Source organism: Macaca thibetana, chromosome 18, assembly GCF_024542745.1.
Source record: "Macaca thibetana thibetana isolate TM-01 chromosome 18, ASM2454274v1, whole genome shotgun sequence".
NCBI classification, from domain to species: domain Eukaryota; kingdom Metazoa; phylum Chordata; class Mammalia; order Primates; family Cercopithecidae; genus Macaca; species Macaca thibetana.
In genome coordinates, this window is record NC_065595.1 from 43994041 (window position 1) to 44015394 (window position 21354).

General features: G+C 45.6%; 2 protein-coding genes across 8 annotated transcripts in view; both read right to left on the bottom strand.

Moving 5' to 3' along the window:
• KIAA1328 (KIAA1328 ortholog) overlaps positions 1 to 21354 on the bottom strand; it is a 912897-nt gene that overhangs the window by 457848 nt on the left and 433695 nt on the right. The gene's annotated exons all lie outside the window — the stretch shown is intronic.
• The window catches only part of FHOD3 (formin homology 2 domain containing 3), a 490096-nt gene continuing 471572 nt past the window's right edge, over positions 2831 to 21354 (bottom strand). For 4 of the 7 annotated variants that reach the window (XM_050767198.1, XM_050767201.1, XM_050767200.1 and 1 more), the window contains 4 exons: positions 21202 to 21225; positions 19558 to 19732; positions 13588 to 13749; positions 2831 to 3440 (listed from right to left, as the gene is read on the bottom strand). In XM_050767198.1, coding sequence (XP_050623155.1) covers positions 3358 to 3440; positions 13588 to 13749; positions 19558 to 19732; positions 21202 to 21225 — 444 coding nt within the window. In that variant the 3' untranslated portion in view covers positions 2831 to 3357. The remainder of the gene's footprint in view (positions 3441 to 13587; positions 13750 to 19557; positions 19733 to 21201; positions 21226 to 21354) is intronic. The other 3 variants (XM_050767203.1, XM_050767202.1, XM_050767199.1) reach the window with 1 other exon arrangement.

Here is a 21354-nt window from a genome sequence, read left to right on the forward strand (position 1 = left end):
AGAGCTGGCCTTCCAATGTTCCTCCCATGTTACTGGGGATTTTTCCAACGTTCATTTCATTTCCAAATGTTTAGTGAGGGACTCAGTTGCCACTGCCTCCTGGCTTTCAGGGCAGGCAAGGAAGCAGCAGAGATCTCTGGGCACACAGTGTGAGGGCAGCTTTGCTCAAACATGTCCTAGCTGATCAGTTACCTGATAGTGAATAAAAACCAGCTCTGTCTTGGGGAATTATTATTGGGTTTGCAAAGTTCTCAAAAACATCATCTTCAGTCTCTAACTCCCACTCCATCTCCCCCCAACAAAAAAGAGAGAGAAAAATACCCAGTTATTTCCATACTATCTTCTCATTAGAATTGAGGGGAAGGAGATGAGAAGATCTTTTAAATGTTCCAAAGTCCAGGCCACCCTTCACACCAATTAAACCACAATCTCTGGTGGAGGGACAGAAATATCAGTAGTGCTCAAAGCACCCAGGTCAGTCCGATGTGTAGACTGGGCTGGGAACCACCACCCTATCTTATTCCCATACTACAGTGGCACTATTCAAGCTGCTAGACCCAATAAAAGAGACCCTATTTACTTAGCTGTAAGCAAGAAATTAGTTGACCTTGCTTGCTGCTTCTGAGAACTTTTTGATCCCTAAAACAAAATTAAATTAGGTTTATTCAATCACTTCCTTCTAAATGTGACCTTCCGTTCTAAAGCAACAATTCAACAGAATACCAAGGACTCTCAGGAGGACATTGACATATTTGTTCACTAAACAGTGTGACAAAAATGCAGCTTTTTTGTCTGTGCATCATTATCTCATGTCATACAAATATTCCAAATCTGCATTCAGTGCCAAGCAATAGGCGAACACTCTCACAAACTATTAAACCATAAGCGGAATATTGGACCTGTTATTTTGAAGCATATGGAAAATGACTATTACTACCCTATGTATTCTTTTCAGTAAGGTGATTAAACTCAACAGTCTATAATGTACAGCCCCAACTCTTGCAAGTTCTAGCCTCTCCTGGGGTGTTCACATCCATCATGTACTATTTGACAAATGTCTGCTTCAACAAGCTCCCTGTCTCCGTAAGAGGGGTTAGAGCGGAGAGGGGAACACAGGCACAGAGGCCTATGGGGGAAAATAGATTATCTTTGGCTTTTTAAGCAATGCTACTGCACATTGCCTATAAATCACATATCCCCAGATTCAGGAATGCAGACTCACAGAGGCTTTTTTTTTTTTTTTTTTTTTAGGCAGAGTCTCACTATGTCACCAGCTGGAGTGCAGTGGTGTGATTCTACAACCTCTGACTCCCTGGTTCAAACAATTCTCCTGCTTCAGCCTCCTGAGTGGCTGGGATTATAGGGCTGCGCCACCACACCCGGCTAATTTTTGTACTTTTAGTAGAGACGGGGTTTCACCATGTTGCCCAGGATGGTCTCGATCTCCTGACCTTGTGATCCACCTGCCTTGGCCTCCCAAAGTGCTGGGATTACAGGCGTGAGCCACTGCACTGGGCCTACAGAGGTTTTAAAAGTGGGACAAAGATGGAATTAGTGACCTGATGATTTTTCAGCCCCTCAAAATCCCTGCTGCAATGGTTTACCTTTCCCTGTTTTCAGAGACAGAGGTTCCTCATAGGGGACCATGTGACCCCAGGCCAAGGGGCTTGTGGAGGGTATGACCACCACCTGGGCCTCAGCCCCCTCAGTATTGCTCTACAGTTGCTTAGAGCCTCTCCTGGTGCCTTCCCCTCTGATCTGAGCTGTTGATGACCTGCACTTGAGAAGCATGCATAGTCATGTGCCACAGAGCAGTGATTTGGTTCACTATAGACCATATATATGCGAGTGGTCCCGTAAGATTATAATGGAGATGAAAATTTCCTATCACCAGTGACATTGTAGCCGTCATAATGTCATAGTGCACTGCAGTACTCACGTGTTTGTGGTGATGCTGGCGTAAACAAACCTATTATGCTGCCAGATGTATAAAAGCGTACAGTAATGTCCCAGGCCTTCACATTCACTCACCACTCACCTGCCCAGAGCAGCTTCCAGTTCTGCAAGCTCCATTCATAGTAAGTTCCCTATAGAGGTGCACCTTTTACCTTTGATACTGTATTTTTACTGTACCTTTCCTATGTTTAGGTATATTTACAAACACAAATACCACTATTACAACTGCCTACAGTATTCAGTCAGTCACATGCTGTATGGATTTGTGACTTAGGAGCAACAGACTGTATCATATAGCCTAGGTATATAATAGGCTGTACCATCTAGGTTTGTGTAATGGTCTATAATATTTGCACAATGATGAAATTGCCTAACAACACATTTCTCAGAACATATCCCCATCGTTAAGTGAGGCATGACTATACTAAGTATGCGATTCTGCGGCTCTCTGTATACAAAGCTTTACATTTCCATTTTGTTTTGGTGATTTAGTAAATTTTTTGAGAAAATGAATTTTGACATAAGAGGCCAGTGAGTGAGTTGTGGAATAGTTCAGATTTGTAAACTGCTACTCTCATTTTTGCTTCCACATCATGATGGGGCAAAAAAAACCACACAGGTAAGGTGATAGACGTTAGGTTAACGACAGCTAACATGTCCCATAACAAGGACTTAGGCCCAATTATCAAAGGAGTTCCAAAGAGCACACTGTTGAAGCTACTCACTCTATTAACAAAATATAGCCCACAGGATCTGAAGGCCGTTCCAAGCGAGGGTGCTTCTGATGACACTGAGAAGACTGTTGCCATTCTGAAGAGGCGAGCCTGCGGAACTGTTTAAGGTCCTGTTCCCAGGAGAATAAAATTTCTCATTATGGCATTAAACTCTATTTATTTAGTATTTGAAACATGGTGTACATTTATGTATTTGTATAAACATTTGGTACATCTAAAATCCACAACTGGTAAACAATCTGTGCTTTCTTTTGTGTACAAGTTTGGGGTTTACATCTCGATATTTTGGTGTTGTGGAGACTCAGTCTGTGAAGCTAATCAGATTGCCTCATATTATCGTAATAACTGTGACAGAAGTGATTTGCTCCTTAAAGGGGCTGTTCCTTGCCCAGAAAAGGTGTCACACTTTGGAACTAATAAAACCGGGTGTCATGGAATCAAGAAAAACACAGCTGACACGATGGAGAAGGTATGTGCAGGGGACTCCTGGAGATCCAAGTCAATGCGTAGCAGGCAACACAAGCCATGGGGTGACACTGGGAATTGAGCTCTCCCTTTTCAAACTGTTGGATGTTAATGTCAAGTCTCCCCAACCCCACCTGGAGAGGTTTCATCCAGCAAGAGCTTGCCTTCTGCTCAGCACACTCCTGGGAGTACCCCATGAGTGTCACAGCTGCAACTCTGAGGTGCCAACCAAGCCCAGGGCTCTGGCTTCTTCCGGGGTCAGGCCGCTCTTCAGCGTTCTTCGCACTGCAGTGGTGGCGCAGGCCGCAGCCAAAGGGATGAGAAGAAAAGGAAGTATGAGCAGCAAGGCACGGGGCAGTCAGGACCCCAGTCCCCCCTTCTCCCCAGGGACTTCCAGAGAAGCCAGAGGGTTCACACTGCACCTTCCTGCTCTTGCTGAAGTGCCCTGCAGTCTGTCTGCCAGGGCAAACGTTTGGGGCTACCCAGGCTGGCCTAACAATGCCACAGGTGCTGATCTGGAGGGCCGCGAGGAGTGGTGGGGGCACTTATAAAGAGGAAAGAGAGGAGGGGCTCAGCCTCACGAGGCTTCTGAGAAGGGGATACAAACTGCACAAGTGCAGAGGGCAGGAGAGACCTCAGAGAGACCTCAGCATCTGCCCCGTATGAGGAGTGTATCAGAGCTGGGAAGGCGATTTCAGAGAGGAAAATGCAAGCTCCACTAATATAAATGAGGTGAGGCAACCAGTGCACAGCGAGGGGTTCTGCAAGACCCAGCAACCTCACAAATCCAAGGGAGGACCAGCGATAGCTGGGGACATGCTCAAGAACCATGGCCCCACAGAGCAAGTTCACGAAGCCAGGGCAAGGGGCAGCAGTGAGGACGGATCTCTCCATGAGTACTGTGGGTCTTAGCCTCAACTCATTAAAAGGCCTCTGGAGACAGTAATTAAAATAACCAGTGGCTCCTCGAGGAATGGAGGCTAAGGAGCAAACTGCCAAACTTATTCTGGGTGGAATTGGTCACTGTTTTCTATGGAACACACAAGACTCAAGAAGGGCCAATGATCACTCTCACTGGGGGGTTGCCGTTGGCAACTGGAGGGATGCTCATACTTAACTGACTTAGAATTGGCTTGTGTTTAGCTTGGCATGATGGTATTCCCATTGTTTAGTATTTTAATTTCAACATCAAAATAAAGGCTGGATAAGGGTGAATGAGGAGGTAGCTGCCTCACCCAAGACAAGTCTTCATTTGAAAGGGTAGCTGATTACATTTTCCTTAATTTACAAATTGTATTTTACCCACTGTGCATTTCTTTAAAGGTCGCACAGAGTTTGGGGTATTCATTTTCAGAAGAGAAACGTTATGGATCTGCCTTCACTCTAAATCCCAAATCAGCCAGAGTTCCTGAGATGACCAGGGCAGGCTGTTGATCAAAATTCAGAGAAAGTAAGCTCCCCTTAATGTCTCCCCATTTCCTTTGACAACTCCCCTCATCCACTCCCCAGAGGCCAGGGCCCACCTCATGCATCTGCAGGCCACACCACGTGGTCTATGCCTCCCCATCATCCCCTAAACAAAGGTTCACTCAGCCTGTGGACAAAAGATCTGAAAGACCTATGTCCATGGCAGAATCAATGGGGACTAATATCTATTCTGAAAATAAGGGGCTCCTTCTCTTCCAGGAATCAGCACTTGGAACAGGGGTCAACATCATATCCATCAGTTGGTCAGTCAACAAGTGATTTATTGAGAACTCATTGTGTGCTCAGCATTTAACTCAAAGAATCAAAACACTTACAGACATCAAGTATGGATTTTTAGAGAGACATGGGATATGTGGTGAGAGGTTCTCTCAAATCGTGTCACTGCAACTACTGTATTTCCAAGCCTAGCTTTGGGCCCCAGAGCCATCTATCCGTAGCTATTCTTGCACTAGCTACTACTTCCCCCACCCCGATCCCTTGGCCTCCAGACTGAATGTCTGGCTCAACAAGACAAAATGCTTGGCTCCTACATCTCAGCTGGAGGCAGATTACATTCAACTGAGTAATAGAATTTGTTCTATGGGGCAGCAGTAAAAGTACTAGTTTGGATAACCTTTTACATTCTTTAAAGACTCCTTAGAGTGTTTGTTAAAGAAAGATAATTTTAACAACAGTAAGTAAGATAAAATATCTGTCTTGACAAGGAAGACCTCTTGCTGAGACTTCTTAACCAAGATACAAAATACTTCCTAAAGAAGTCCATGCTGACTGGGCATGGTGGCTCACACCTGTAATCCTAGCACTTTGGGAGGCTGAGGCAGGTGGATCACTTGAGGTCAGCAGTTTGAGACCAACATGGTGAAGCTCCATCTCTACTAAAAATACAAAAATTAGCCAGACATGGTGGCACACGTCTCTGTAGTCCCAGCTACTCGCAAGGCTGAGGCAGAGAATCGCTTGAACCTGGGAGGTGGAGGTTGCAGTGAGCTGAGATCGTGCCACTGCACTCCAGCCTGGGTGACAGAGCGAGGCCCCATCTCAAAAAAAAAAAAAAAAAGAAGAAGTTCATGCTGCACTAGCTGGGCATCTTAAATTTCACCAGCCACAGAAGGTGGTGTGGACATCAGTCTATGAATCTTTGTCCGTTTAGGTATATATTTTGGCCAAACGACTACAGAAGACCCCACAGACATTTTACCCATGAAGGTATTTAAAGATGCTCAACACTTCTGTTTGCACATTTGCTTTAGTCCTGTAACTGCTCAGTTCAGTTGATATAAATATTAATACTTGAGTAAGGGCCCTATCACCTTACAGCTCATGTAACAGTCTTTTAATAGCTTTGGGCATTGGGCTAGCCTATCTGGGACAGGCTCAGGGAACAGAACTAAATGGTACCTGCATGGGCCTTGCTGCCTGACAGTACAGAGCCTGTGCCCTCTCCCTCGTGGCTCTACTCATGGTTTGGATATTCCAGACCCCTTGGGACCCTCCTTCACCCTCTGGTCGGGGCTCACGTGTCCTCTGCTGTGAGGGAAAAGCCAACATAGGCTTCATTCCCTTAGCTTACCAGATGTATCCCTGAAAAGCGAGTATTCACGGAAAAGTCTTCCCCATTTATGAAATCCTACTTTCTATGGACCTCCATGGCAATGTGAAAAATAAATTCTCTTAGATATATGTTAGCCCCTTGGTATAATGAAAAATACCTTGAGAATCTGAACCCTTCCTTTGTTAGCCAAAGTTAATTCACCTTACCACTTGAAAGACCACGTGAAAAAAAAGTAATCAGCTGAAATCAGTCTTGCACCCAATTCAAGTCACGTGCGACAAGGGCCCCCTTGGGTGTCTGGTCAACCATCTGTCTGCTGATCAGTTCCTTTGCCATTCATCAAACATCATGTGCATATGCACCCTGAGCCTCTGCAATGCCAGCCTCTGCGGAGAAAGGCCGGGGCCTGACGGGGATACAGTGTGGGGAGAAACACTCAGGGCAGTAGACCGGGTCCAGACAGGGAGCTGGCTCTCAGAAAGTTTCCAGAAAGCAAAAAAAAAAAGGCTGGGGACATAAGAGAACAAAAGAAGGGGGCCAGCAAACAGGTGCTGGCAAGGTATGAAATGGTACACAACAAACTTCCACAGCAGAAACAACTCTGCCACCCAGTAGAGAGGCTTCTCCAGCACTGCGGCAAGGTGGGCTGGCTGCGGTCTGATGACACCTGGGCCTCTCCCCACTCCTCCTCTCTGCTTCCCACTCAAATGCTCCAGCTGAATCAAAGCTGCTCTCCAGCCTTTCCCACGGGACGGCCTCCCCCGAAAGCTCGTAACAGAGAACAGACTGGAAATGTTTATCCCTGTCTGTCTCGCAACTCTGCCATAGATGGCATGGGTCACTCTGAAGGCACCAGCAGCCACCCTGCACCCCAGGCCCTGGTGACAGTTCTCACAGTGTCAGTGATGGTGGAAGAATCTGAGGCGGGGTGCCTCTGCTGCCAGCATGCAGCACAGGACTGTCTGGGAACTCAGGAAAAAAACACCCAAGTTCTTTTTCTTCCTCCCTAGAAATGAAAACATTAAAAAATCCCACAAAGGGTTCGCAGGTGATTCTACTAAGATGAGTCGCATCCGAGAACAATGGCAATGGCAGCCGCCATTTACTGACTATTTACATGGGTTGTTCCACCTAATCTTTATAGAAACACTATGAGATGCGAACTCTTGTTTTATCTTCAATAAGCAAGCAAACCCGGACCAGAGAACCTGGTCACCGGCCCGCAGGCTCACAAGTAAGTGGTAGAGAAGGGTGTGAGCCGACTTTGGATCACAGCCCACATTGGAAACAGCTGTGCACTGCCGATGCTTGGCAGGACCGTTCCTGACCATCTTTCACATCAACAGGAAATCGACCCAACTTTACTTTCAGGTGACAGAAATCCATCTGTGCACTTTCCCCTTTGCAGCACTGACAGATGTTATTTCTGGTTTTTTTGCACATAATTGTCAAGTGTAATTTGAAAATCAGTTTTTTGGGTCTTTTTAATCCCTAAGATCCCAAAGATTTTCTACCAGGTATACTGGGAGCAATGTGTCTAGGATTCTAGTTGACTAATATCAGAACTTAAAGATGCCTTAAATGTCCATGTCTTGTGGCTGGGAGGTCCCTGGCTCGGCCACTGTTCACACCATCCATTCACGCCCTCCTTGTTCTGAGTGGAGGTAAAACGGTAGGGCCTGATGTGCTCCCTGGGACTTCCTTTTTTTTCACATAAAATCCTGTCCATCATATGCACAGCTTCCCAAATGGAAAGACATTCTACAAAATAACTGACCGGTACTTTTCAAAAATACCAAGGTCACAAACTATCCCTACAGATTAGAGGAGACTAAGCAGACATGAGGGCTAAATGCAATGTGGAATCCTGGGTAGGATCATGGAGCAAAAATAGGACCTTCGTGGAGAAACTGGTGAAATCTGAATAAAGCCTACAGTTCGGTTAATAGTACTGTACCAAAAATTGTCCTACTATTTTTGTAACTGTTCTGTAGGTCTAATATTTTTTCAGAATAAAAAGTTGAAGCAATAAAACCCAGGACAACAAGAAAAAGCAGACATTCCCAAATCTAGTTGACTGAAATTCAATTTCTTGGACTCACCAAGAGTCTCTGGGAGAGGTTCGGGCACTGCATTGGAACCTTCCCTGGGTAACCAGATGACCAGGTTTGGGGCCCTGACTTAAATCACTGTCATCTGAGATGCAGGAGAAGGCGGGCTTTTCCGGACAGTCACAGTCTGTGGTGACAAGGTTGAAGTCTCCTAGTTCCATCTAACCCAAAATGAAGTTCACTCAGGCTGAGATGGCACTCAGAAATACTCGTTCTGCCGTCACTGGTCTGGCTGTGGCTTCCTTGGCCTTGCAGAGCCCAGCCCATGCCCTCCTCCTGTACCTGTGGCTACATGAGCATCCCGTACTCCTGAAAAGTCTTTTTGGTTCCCAGGTAGGAACGGAACAGAAAGCTGTCGGGTAAAATGCGAGCACCAACTGCCTCCTCCTGTGAGTCATGTTGGGGGTGGGCAAAGGGAGAGTTTGGCCTGAAAGGAAAAATAAGTTTTGCCCATTGTTTTCTGGGAGAATCTACCTAAACTAAGGATAGAAAGGAAAGGCAGCTCAGAAAACGACAGACTCAGAGTTTTCCACAATATTTCAAGTTCTGGGCAGGACAAAACTGCCTTTCCCCTTCCCAGATTGAGAGTGTCAACCCTCTGCCTGGGGTATCTCAACAGTGCTGGCCAAGTGCTATGGCTGACAATGCAGCCTTTATGTGCACAGGCACAAGCATTCTGGGGGTAAAAAGTGGTGAAGATCGGTCTGGGCTACTAACTGCAGCAGGCCAGAGTGAAGTGGACGGTGTGGTGGGGAGTGAGGTGGGTGAAAGGAGCAGACAGCTGGGTCAGGATGTGCACAGCAGACCCTAAGCACCTTCAGGCAGCAACGAATTCACATCAGCAACCTGTCCCTTGGGCAGCAGTGAGACACAGCCTGGAAGGCAAGAAAGGTGGTGGGAACCTGTCATAGATGCCTCACTTAACCCCACAACCGCCCTGGGAAGCTGGCACTACTGCCTTCATCGTACAAAAGATGACTGATACTCGGTAAGGCCAAGTCGCTCACATGAGACCCAGGCCCCATCCCTGCTGTGGGCATGTGTGCATTCCTGAGCATGGAAATGGATTCCACTTGAACTTGGAGTAAAATGTTTCAAATCGTCCAGGTGATCTCTAGCCTGTGAAATGGCTGATCCAGCTTACCTCGGGTGCCCCCCGCCCCGCCCCCACTGCCCAGAGTCTACCCGAGGATCTCCAGTAGCACCTAATGATTTCTAGAGCTGATTAAAGATGGACTGGCTCCTCCTGTAAAGACAGCGGAGGGTCTGTCATTTTTACTCAGCAAAAATGATGAAATACTGTAACATCCATCGGTCAGGTGCATGACACCTCCCTGAGTACCACCATGGGAACCCCATGCCTCCCCTCAAAAAGGCAGGAAAGACAGGTTCTTAGATTCGTCTTTTTATTGCTCCTTCATCCTTTTGAACCTGGCACTCAGACGGACACTGCCGGGACGACTTATAGACAAACCTCCTCTTTAATGTGCCAGTTCCCCTTGTTTGGGAGGGTGATTTGTCTAAAAGTGAAACCACCAGAGAGCCACGTAATGCAGTGAAACACTTCAAAACTCTTCCTGCATCCGCCTCACTAACCCCGAGGCTCCCACCTGAGCCCCGACTTTCTGACTTAGCATATCAGTGTCCTGGCCTCCAGCCTGGCCCTGCTCTGCAGCAACGGATGCTCTCTAAAAGGCAGTGACTCTCTACCTGGGCTTAGGGAAGAGACCTCAGTTCTCTCTTGAACTTGCTCTGTTTATCCTCCTGTCCCGTGTCTTGTGCTCATGCACAGGCACCCTCTGCTGTCATTACAGGAGGAGCCAGTCCATCTTTAATCAGCTCTAGAAATCATTAGGTGCTACTGGAGATCCTCGGGTAGAATCCGGTGCGGGGGGAGAGGGGCGCCCGAGATAAGCTGGATCAGCCATTTCACAGGCTAGAGATCACCTGGACGATTTGAAACATTTTATTCAATGTGCCTCTGATTGGCACCAGCTGGGAGAGCAGACGATGTGAGCCATGGGAACCTGTGAATCGATTATGATGCCCTTGGCTATCCCAGCTGACTGCAAAGTTCAGGCTTCAGGGACGTTCAGCACATGTGGGCCCAGTCACCAGCATCACACATGAAAGCAGACATTTAATCATCTCTGATCCTTGAGTGGCTTGCCTTGCGGGCCATAAATTTCAAGGTTATGGGATGGATTCTGTTTCGTTTCCTGCAAGAGCAGAACTATTATTGTCTTTAGCCAAATGAGTTATGGCCCAAATATGTTGGTTATTCATTATCCACTTGCCTCACTGCCATCATTAAACAAATCAAATACAGCACTGTTTCAGCATGAGGCCCAAACCGCTAAACTTCACATTGATTTTGCAAATTGCTTTTTCTTGTTCCTTTAACCTCTGTGAAAAGCTGGAGTTTATCATCCCTTTATAACAGAAATCAAAGTCTAACTTCTCCCTTCTTAAATTTCTGTTGATAGTGCCATTACTAATAAACCCATTACAGATAAACACATCCATTCTGTGCTCTACTTGTTATAGTAACTGTGTCACAGGAAAAATGTGTTTGGCTCAATAAAAAGAGTATATGGCTGTTTTGCATAAAATTGAAATGGAAACGATACCACAGGAAATTATTTTATGTCAGCCACAAAAACAGGCAAAAACATCTCTCTGGCCAGATTGAAGAGGAAAATTAATTATGACTGCGTTATTGTGCCCAGTGAAATCAGGAGTCTAAGAATTTGGATCTCTGTAGACCAGAGGATCGGGCCATGCAGACTTGGAGGAGAACATGCTCTGGGCCTCCAGGGACCAGCCAGTCCAAGGTCCTATGCTGTCTCCTGTCTGAGGTCCGTGATCCAAACCTTCCAACCCTCCATCAGGGTGCCATGCACCTGACAAATGGGAAGTCTCTGTCTTCCCAGCTTTAGTCCAACCCTCTCCCTTGGCCCACCTCTCCATGGCTCTTCCCAGCTCCTCCCCCATGGTGAGCCCTGCAATGAGGTTGCCCACACCAGAAAGACCAGAAGTTAACTGGTGTGCAGGTTCCTGCCATGTGGTGACCTTGAAGTAGCTATTGGCCTCCTTGAATGAACAGGAGGCCAGTAAAGGGCAACTACTGAAGATAACCTACTTAAGACCTCAAAAAGTCTTTTGGAAGTTTCATTTGAAAAGCTATTTAAGGAGATTTCCTATCACAAAAAATGAGCCAATAATATAGACAAACCATACACAAAAGGAGAGATGGATGCAAATGGCAATAGGCTCAACCCCCTTAGAGTGAAGGGAAATGTAAATTAAAACCACAGGAACTGTTATTTCACACCCTGCAGATAGGCAAAAGTGGAAGCGCTGCCTTGGCCTAGAGCAACTGAGATGCAGCTGAGTGTGAGTGTGGATTAGCCTCGCCCCTTCGGAGAAGAGTTTCCACTCCTGGTCTCATGCCCCAGTGCTGTCCATCTTATTATGAACATGAATCACCTGGGGATCTCATTAAATGCAGATTTGAATCAGTTGCCATGGAAAGAGGGTCCATAAATCTGCAATTCCAACAAGCCTCCAGGAGATACTCATTGTCTGAGGTCCAACTTTGAGTTGCAAGCCCCTAGCCAAGTTCTTACAAGTGCACCAGGAGACGAGCAAAAAATTCATAGTAGCACTGAGAATATAGGAAAATATCAGAAGAAAGAAATGTAAATGCCTTAGATATTGATGTTGGAATCTATAAACATATTCTTGAATATGTACAAGCCAGTCTCTCTGAATGATAGTTCTCCATTTAAAAAATGAAATAAATGTACTGGAGAGCAGAGGAAGGCATACAGTAAAGAGAAAGCCCACACCTAATGCCACTAATCCAAGGGGCAGGGACCCACACCTCAAGGCCTCACGCCTGAGGTTCTGAAGTAGTGGGTGTGGGTGCAGCCCAAATATTAGGAATTTAAGCATCTCCGCAGAACATTCTAATGTGCATCCAGGGTTGAGAACCACAGCTCAAGAACCTTGTTACTCAGTGTGTACCAAGGGCCAGAGGCATTCACCTCATCTAGGAGCTTGTCAGAAACAGACGCTCAGTCCACCCGTCTTACTGAATGAGAATCCCATTCCCCGCTCCCCATCCCATCCCCATCTGCACTCCCACCCCCAGCTCAAGTGTTATTTTCCTTTCTGGGGAAAAATTCTCATCAGAAACTAAAGCAGATCATAGGAAAGGAGCAGGGACCACAGGAATGTGGGTTAGTGTTCTGTATCCTGGAAACGTTTGTAAATGGGTCAAGCAGAACCACTGGGTCCAACATACACAGGCCACACCCTGGTCACCTCCTGTGTGAATCTCAAGGGTGGAACAAGTTCGGGGCTCTCTGAATTTGAGTCCTTACTCAACTCCCTGCCTAGCTGGACTCCCACTCATTTCACTTTTGGGAGAAAACAGGAGGAAGCCACTGGCTTTCTTTCCCTGTCACTAGCCCTTATTCTCAGAGGCAAAGCCAGTGGAGACTAAAGCAGCCTCTAGAGTGGCCCAGCGGCGGGCTGAGCACTCTTCTGAAACACTCAAGGCCACAGCTCATGCAGGGAGATGTCAAAGGATCCACAGGATCCTGTTTCCCTATGGAGCACTGTCCCTGAGAGGGTCAGACAGAGGCAACCCCACACCCATGAGTTGGGTGGGCAGGAGCAGGCAGTAGGTGCAGACCAAAAAGGAAAATCAGTCACTCTGATTTAGTTGAATCCTCTATTTGGTGGGAAAAGTAAAAAACGGTCAACCTAGGCCACGTTAAATGTTTCAAGCATCCCAGTGACCATCAAATCACTTGCTACCCCTGGTTTTTGCCTTCAACATGCTTGTGGGCAGCGATGAACCCAGGAGGGCCAGTCTCCAGCCCCACAAGTGCCCCCTGGTGCTGGGTGCAAGGCAGAAACAGCCTCCAGCAGTGCATCTTGGCTGGACTTAACGATGGGCTCCACTAGTGCTCACCCCATACACCACAGATGCTTAAGGACTTTTCATACCTTCCTGGGAACAAAGTATGCATTGAGAGAGGCCTAGCCACCAATGGCAGATACACTGAACAGGTGTGGCTGCAGCTCCCCTCCTCCACAATGGCCAACATTGACAGCCAACCCTGAAACCTTCTGTGGATGAGTGCAAGTAGGCACTCTGGGAGCCACTGACAATTCACTGGAGCTGTGTCTCCACCTTTCCCAGTTCACATAGAATGGGAGGGCAGATCCCTGTAGGGGTGAACACTCATGCCTCCTTTAATGCACTCACAAGATTTCCGGTTGGCCCGGGATCGTTTCCTCTCCCTCGGCACCACTCGCTGACTGGGCACTTGGGTGGCCGACTTGACGATGCGGTCCATGATCTCATCAGCTGCATCGTCTGTGACATTGGGCGAGTCATCAGTTCCCATAGTCCAGGAACTAGTGGATCCTAAGAATTAAACAGCCAGAGTGCACAACATACTCAGAAGGAAAATACGAAAGATGATGCGCAGCACTATTCCTCCAAGCAACTGAGTTCTTTCAGCAACAGATCACAGGTAAGGCCAGAGTTAGAGCCCCAGAGCTAGTGATAGATCCAGAGGGCTAACCTGTCCCCACTGCAGGGAGCACTCTACCCTGCAGGCCCTGTGACTGCTACCCCACAGGCTCTGATCAAACCCATACACAGGGCACTTATTTCATACCACCCTGTAACACAGCTGTGTTCTTGTCTCTCATTATTATTTAACTCTCCAACCCATGTGTGTTGTCTTTACCTGCCAGGTCCTGTGATCATCTGAGGGCAGATGATCCAAGCCACACCCTGCTGCATAGTCATCAATATCTGGTGGTGCACACCCAGTAATGTAGAGACCCACTGAAGGTCTTATTGAGACAGCTCTCTATCCGTGGTTGTATGTGCCTAGTCAATGTCAGCTGACCCTAACTTCTCACTAAGTAGAAAGCAATAGATTTTTATAATACACAGTTTATCTTTGAATTATCTAGCCTTTAATAGACAACTGTAACAGGATTGCCCTCTTTAAACAGCAAAGGGGTTGTTAACTTAAATTTTCTCTGGTACATAAATCTCCTCCCTCAACCACATTTTCTGTAGTTTATAAATTACATATTAAAACAAGTCAGAAGAAAGCATCACCAAAACATGGGTCCCGTGTACAGTCATCCCTCAGTATACAGAGGGATTGGTTCCAGCACCCCCAAGTATGTCCAAATCTGTGCATAATCAAGTTCCACAGTCAACCCTGCAGAACTTGAGTTTGCAGCCCTCTATACACATGGGCTTCACATCCTGTAAATACTCTATTTTTGATCGGTATTGTTGGAAAAAATCTGCATGTAGGTAGATGTGCTCCATCAAATCCAAGTTGTTCAAAGGTCAACTGCAATGTTAAACAGTTAGAAATTAATGCTAATGTAATATATGGAGAACTACATCTTTGTAATTGATCGGCCTTCTTGTGAAATCTCTTCTATACGATAGTGAATATATGTTGCTACAAGAGGAAAGCTGTACAATATGCTCAAAATTGTTAATTTCTACCACCTACACTTCATTTTATAGTAGATGCACAACAACTTCAGAAACCTGTAGGTGAGAATTCTCAGAATCATTGCCTATGGCACAAAAGTACTCCCAGCCTGACTAAAGTATAACACAGGCTAGGGAACTGCCAGCTTTTCCCAACTTGGAGGAAAAAAGGGTTAATAAATAGTTAAAATGTTTGAGTTCTCCCACACTAATTTTTTTAAGTGCTTACAACCACCTGACTGGTAATAAATGAACCAAGAAAAATAGTTATCAATGGAAATGGTTGGGAACAGTGGATCACAGTTCAATGGACTGTGATGTGTGTGTGTGTGTGTGTGTGTGTGTGTGTGTGTATGTGTGTGTTAGTTGAAATATTGCTGCAAATACATACTGTGCTATAAAGTAGTCATAATTTCTAATAGTAAAATTCATGACTGAATTAAATACATAAATATTTCACACTTTGCAAAAGGAGAGCCAGAATACCAGGTGCCCTGTCACCTGCATGTACGTAAAACCTGTGGCTATAGAACAATGATGTTTTCAAATGGCAAGATTCCTGTTGGCTGGGCACGGTGGCTCACACCTGTAATCCAGCACTTTGGGAGGCTGAGGCGGGCAGATCACTTGATGTCAGGAGTTCAAGAACAGCCTGGCCAACACAGTGAAACCCCGTCTCTACTAAACATACAAAAATTCACTGAGCGTGATGGCGTGCACCTATAGTCCCAGCTACTCAGGAGGCTGAGACAGGAGAATCGCTTGAACCCAGGAGGCAGAAGCTGCAGTGAGCTGAGATCACGCCACTATGTTCCAGCCTGGGCAACAAAGTGAGACTCTGATTTCTGTTATTATTGATACAGGTTTTTTAAAAATTTGTTTTGCTTAGATTTTATTATTATTTTTTAAATGATAGCATACCTACAGCATGGGCACATGCAAAAACAGTAAATTGTACTTTTTGTGCTTATACCCAAGGGAATTTGATCTACTTGCTATTAGGCCAGTTTTTTCAGCATTATAAACCCTTTAAAAAATAGATTCTTTTCAAAAATAAACTGTTGAAATTGCTGCTGAATGTGTCTGCATTCTCAGAATGGTCGAGGTATTCTAATTGGAAGTAAAAGTCCTTATAATGCCACAGCTTTTAGACTGGGCCTCTGCAGATCCTCTGAACAATGGTCCTCCTCAGAGTAGAGCAATCAATCATGCAATTGTGTTTTACCCCGCAATTTCCTGTGTTCCCTTTTATCTACTGAGGTATAATTCTCTGTCTTACCTTAAAATGCCAAACTACCTTCTAAAAACATGCAAAGCTCAATAAATTGTCTTTGCTCATAATACATTATCAGAGCACTGGGCCAGAAATGAAGGCATCATCTAATCTTCCCTCTGAGAATTACCTATATTTTTCCATCTTACACAACCCTAAGGATCTTCTGTCAATGTAACGTGTCAGGAGATGCTGAAAGGAAACATCTTGCCATAGGTCCAAGATTGTCAAACTCAATTTTATGATGACTTCATTCTCTTAAGACTTCATTCCTGGTTCTACTTTATGTCCGCTCCTCTTGGTTACTTTCCCACTGCCTGATTACCATTTATTTCCATTCTTCCTAGTCATGTATACATTCCTCTTCCTGGAACCCTTGCACCCACACCGTAGCCATCAGGGTAATACTGCACACACATTTTACATACCCAAGGGACCATGTTAGTTAGTAAGTGTTAGCAAGACATTTGAGATGTGGTGGAGAGGATAAAGCATTCTAGACCATAATAGCACACTATCACTTTACTTTTATATTTCTAAAACATGAAAACTGAGATTTGAAAGCACTGAAATTTGTTTTTCCCTTTATAGAAATCTAATCTAAAGAGTCTACAAGGAAAACACTTAAGTCAAAATGGATATTCTACTGTTTTAATGTAAGAAGTTTGCTTTCATTTCTGAAAGATAATTTCTCTGAAGACAGACTTCCGTAGTTGAAGTTATTTCTTCTGGCAGTTTAAAGGTATCATTCCTTTTCTTTCTGGCTTCTATAGTTCCTTTTGAAAATTGAGCCATCATTATTACCATTGCTCCATAGGAGGCAATGTATCTTTCTTTTCTGTTTTCAAGATTTTATCTTTATTTATTTATTTTAGCACTTTGTCTACGGTATGGTTCTCCTTGTACTTACTCTTCTTGGATTTGCTAAGTTTCTTAAATATGTTGGTTGATATTTATCATCAGTTTTAGTAAATTCTCAGCCATCTCTTCAAATCTATTCAATCTCTTCAAATATTGCTTCTGATCCATCTTTTTCCAGTATTCCAATTACACATTAGACCATTCAACTGTGTGTCCCTCAGATCTTACATTTTATTCTATTCTTTCCATTTTTTCACTATGCTTCTGTTTGTACATTTTCTATTAACCTGCCTTTGAATCCATTTTTCCTCTTTTGCTGTGACCAATCTCTATTAAGCCCATCCAATGAGTTTCTTATTTCAGATATTTTATAGTTCTGGAATATCCATTTTATTCTTATTTATAGAGTCCAATTTGCTATTGAAATCATCTATCTTTTAACCCATCTGTCTATGTTTCCTTTTAGTTTTTAACATTTATAATGATCATTTCAAGTCCTTGACTGTAGATTTCAACATCTGAATCACTTATGGGTCTGCTGCTATTATCTAGTTTTCTTCTTGATTTTCAGTCATATTTTCATATTATTCCTCTGGCTTGTAATTTTTACTGTACTGGACTTTGTGTATAGAAGGACGCAGAGACTGAAGACAGCGTTATTTTCCTCCAGAGAGTCTTCTCTCTTCTGTTAACAGATACAGAGAGGTACTGAGCTGGGTTTAGGCCAGACAGCAGCTTTAGTTCACAAGCAGTCCACTTCCCACCTCTCTTTTTCTTGAGGCCAAGATCAGTGAGTATCTGTTCAAGGTGCTTACTCTAGCCTATCTTTGTCTCCTCAGTTTAAAGACTGCAGGACATCTCCTTCAACCTTTCTAGCCCAGGATCACCCACTGACCTTCCTCCCTCCAACCCCCATTCCGCAGTGCTGCATTTAGCAAATGTCTCATGAGAAAATCATCTGCATTTTGGCCTCCTCTCAATTTCAATCTCTTATACCAGTTCACACAGCTACTACAAATTCTGCTGGCTTCTCTTTCCCATTTGAGTCACTCCATCACTGTAAGCCCAATCCTCAGCTTGTGCCCAGATTTGGCAAATGCTCACAGAGAGGCAATGTCAGCTCACCTCCAACTCTAGTTTGTCTAGTCCTCTTTCCTTTTACAGTTCTATAATGTTTTTTAAAAGAAGGCTTGATTATTTTTATTTCTAGTTGTTGTAGCAGGTGGGTGACTTGTCGCTCCGTAACACATGACACATGAAAGCAGAAGTCTCCCTTGAGATGGGCATTAATGTGCAGAGAAACTGAACAGCCTCCCATTCTAATCCCTTTCATATGCCAGCAAAGATGACCGCATGTTGTACAAACCCAGCAACATCTTTTCTCTTCATCCTTTCTGGTCAGGAATAGATGTTTCTTTTCCTTTAAAATTGGTACAACCTGTTTATGTTCCGTTACTGAGATCCACCCGCTAAGAAGGCTTCAACTGCACTCCTCTTGCATCCACCAAGGCACAGGGGCTCAAGACTCCGGCCTGATGGCTGGGGTCACCATGGTGCAGGCATTAATGTTCTCCTTCACATCCCCGTTGGCCATGTTTAGCCTAGCATACAAAGCCTGCAAGAGCTGCTGGGCACAGACAGGCTAATAACATGGGATGTCTTAGGCCTTTTTGGGTGCCACAGGGTGTGCAGGTGAATGGAGGTGAATGGAACGGGACAGGCAGAGGAGCGGGCATCCTGAACTGAGGGAGCAGCATGAGAAGAGCGGGGACTCCGGGACATGCAGGGTGCCGAGAAGCGCTGCGGTGACCATGCAGGGTGAAGGAAAGCCAAGCTTGGGAGACAGGACAGGACCTGCCTACAGGAGCCTCCAAGAACAGTGTGAATAGTGTGGGCTTCACCCTGCAGGCAGTGAGGAAACCCAGGAGGGTAAACGGGTTATCAGGCCAGACCAAGGAAACACGAGGAAACATTCACAGATGGCAAATGCATCTTAATCTCTTCTAATGATAAAAACAAATCTGGAAACTCGAATCTGGCCACCATTTTGAAGTTTCAGTTTTTGTCTCTGCCTAAGGATGTAAAATTGGGACCAAGGGAGTAGTGCGGTACGGAGGGGTTGGCAACCTCGTCCTGTGTAGTAGATGTTTTAGGCTCTGTGGGTCCTACAGTGTCTGTCACAGTGGCTCAACTCTACCAAAGTAGCCACAGACACTACACAAATGAGTAAGTATGGCTGTGTCCCAACAAAACTTTATTTCTAGAAGTAGCGGGAAGGCTGGAGTTGGCTTGCAGGTCACAGTCTGCCCGCCCCAGCTCTCCCTCGGGAGATCACCCCCGTAAGGATTCCCTCTGTGTGAACTGAGGTACTCTCACGGGAATGTTTGTTTTGGAGATGAAGCTATTGAAGGTGGGTCAGGAAGACGCTAGTGAAGGAATGTGTGTGGTTAGGTTGGCACTGGAGCTGAGGGCCAGTCACAGCCATGGACCACAGCCTGCCATGGAGGCCGGACCCCCCTGGAGTGGCCAACCTGAGAAGACAAGATGAGCCCCACGCAGCCAGGAGTTACCTCGGCTTGCTCGGCTGCGTGTGCGGACGCCCAGCGCGGGGGCGGCGTCCTCCACGGAGGGGGACGAGGTTTGCAGCACAGCCTTCATGTTCTCGTGCTCAGCCGCATCCTCCGCATAGCTCAGACCCTGCGGCTGGCTTGGGGGCGCCGGAGAACTGCCGGAAAACTTGCCGGACTGCAAAACCAAGGGGAAGTTAGCAGGTGAGGGAGACTCCCCAAAAAGACAACTCAAGCTTCTAAAACCCATGGTTGAGGAAAACCTCCTCTCCTCTGTCTTTTTGTTTGCAGACACATTCATTACGGCAGTCACTGAAATTGTAAACTAATGACAAAACATCTGTGCCTACAGGAAGATCTAATATGAGACAGAAAAGCCCCTAGTCCCCAGAAGGACCACCACCCATTCATCCATTGTAGTGGTCTCTCTCACTCACTCAGATCCCCTCAAAGGGTGGCTGCCAGGAGCGACTGGCATTGGTTCTGGGAAGGTATAAAGCCAAATGTGTTTCTAACACCAAAGCCCTGATACGAGAATTGAAATGAAATATGCATTGTTAACCAAGCGTATTGGGCTTTATTTTTTTACTTAGTGCCAGAAAGCAGTTAAATTTTCCTTAAGTATCACTTACAATGGTAGAATTACAAAAGTGGGATTTAGTCACAGAATTCTAGCATGTTAAGAGTTGGGAAGAATTCTTCTAGACCTCGTCCCACCTTGCTTTTATGGAAAAGGAAACTGAGGTCCTTCAAGAATACGTGGCTTGCCAGGGACCCCAAAAGAATTAGTGTCAGGGCGCAGAACAGAACAAGACACAGAAATTCATGCTGATTTTCTCTAACCGAACAGAAGGTCAGGACATACATATTTTAAAAGAGGTATGCTGGAATACGATACGTACACAATGCCAAACACCTGGATGAAGAACAAAAAGTCAGATTAACATTTGCAAAGAATAGTTCCACAGATTGCTGGCTTCCTTTGTCACCCAGTGTTTCAGCCATGGCAACAGGGTTGGGGACATATCTGTGGCTTGTAGCATCTACACAGCTCTCTCCTCATTTTCCAGGGCCAATTAGCCCCCTTTGGTCTCTGGTTCTTGCACCTGCATCCAGGGTCTGGTGAGGAGCCCCTGCCATCTACCACTGCATGGACATTGGCCCATGGGAGCCGTTAACACGAGCAGAGGAAATGGGCACACATCGGAGGCTGCCTACTGGCTGGGGGCTGAGACTCTAGCCTGGCTCTTGGCCACTGCGCCGCTTCCTCTTTGATTTCAGGCCTCTTCATGTGGTTATTCCGGAATCTAGTTCTCATATTTAAGTTGCCAAAGGAAAATTCTCTGTCTACTTTTCCAGCAGCAGGGAGAGACCTGCTAAACCTGCCACTTGTGACATGGTTACTGATTAGCCAGGCCTCAGGGACAGCTCAGAAAATGCATTTAACCCTTCAGTCCCTGGCACACGTGGCATGATGAGGGCCCCGTCAGGTGGTTAGTGATCACACAAAAACCAACCAGAAAAATGTCCATGCATTGTTTAAAGCACTGAATGGTGCTGACACTTCATGCTGATTATGTTAGGTTAGACCAGAGCATACATGAGGCGGTCAAATGTGGCATTCTTCATGTTCATAAACAGTCATACCTCAACTTCCTCCTCGTCATCAGTCTACCCGAGAGGACAGGACAGGACAGGACAGGACGGAAAAGACAGAAGGGATTCTTAGAAGGCACAGAAGTCAGCAAAAAGATCATCTCAATGGCACATAAAATTCCAAGTAAATAAATTGTCACCACA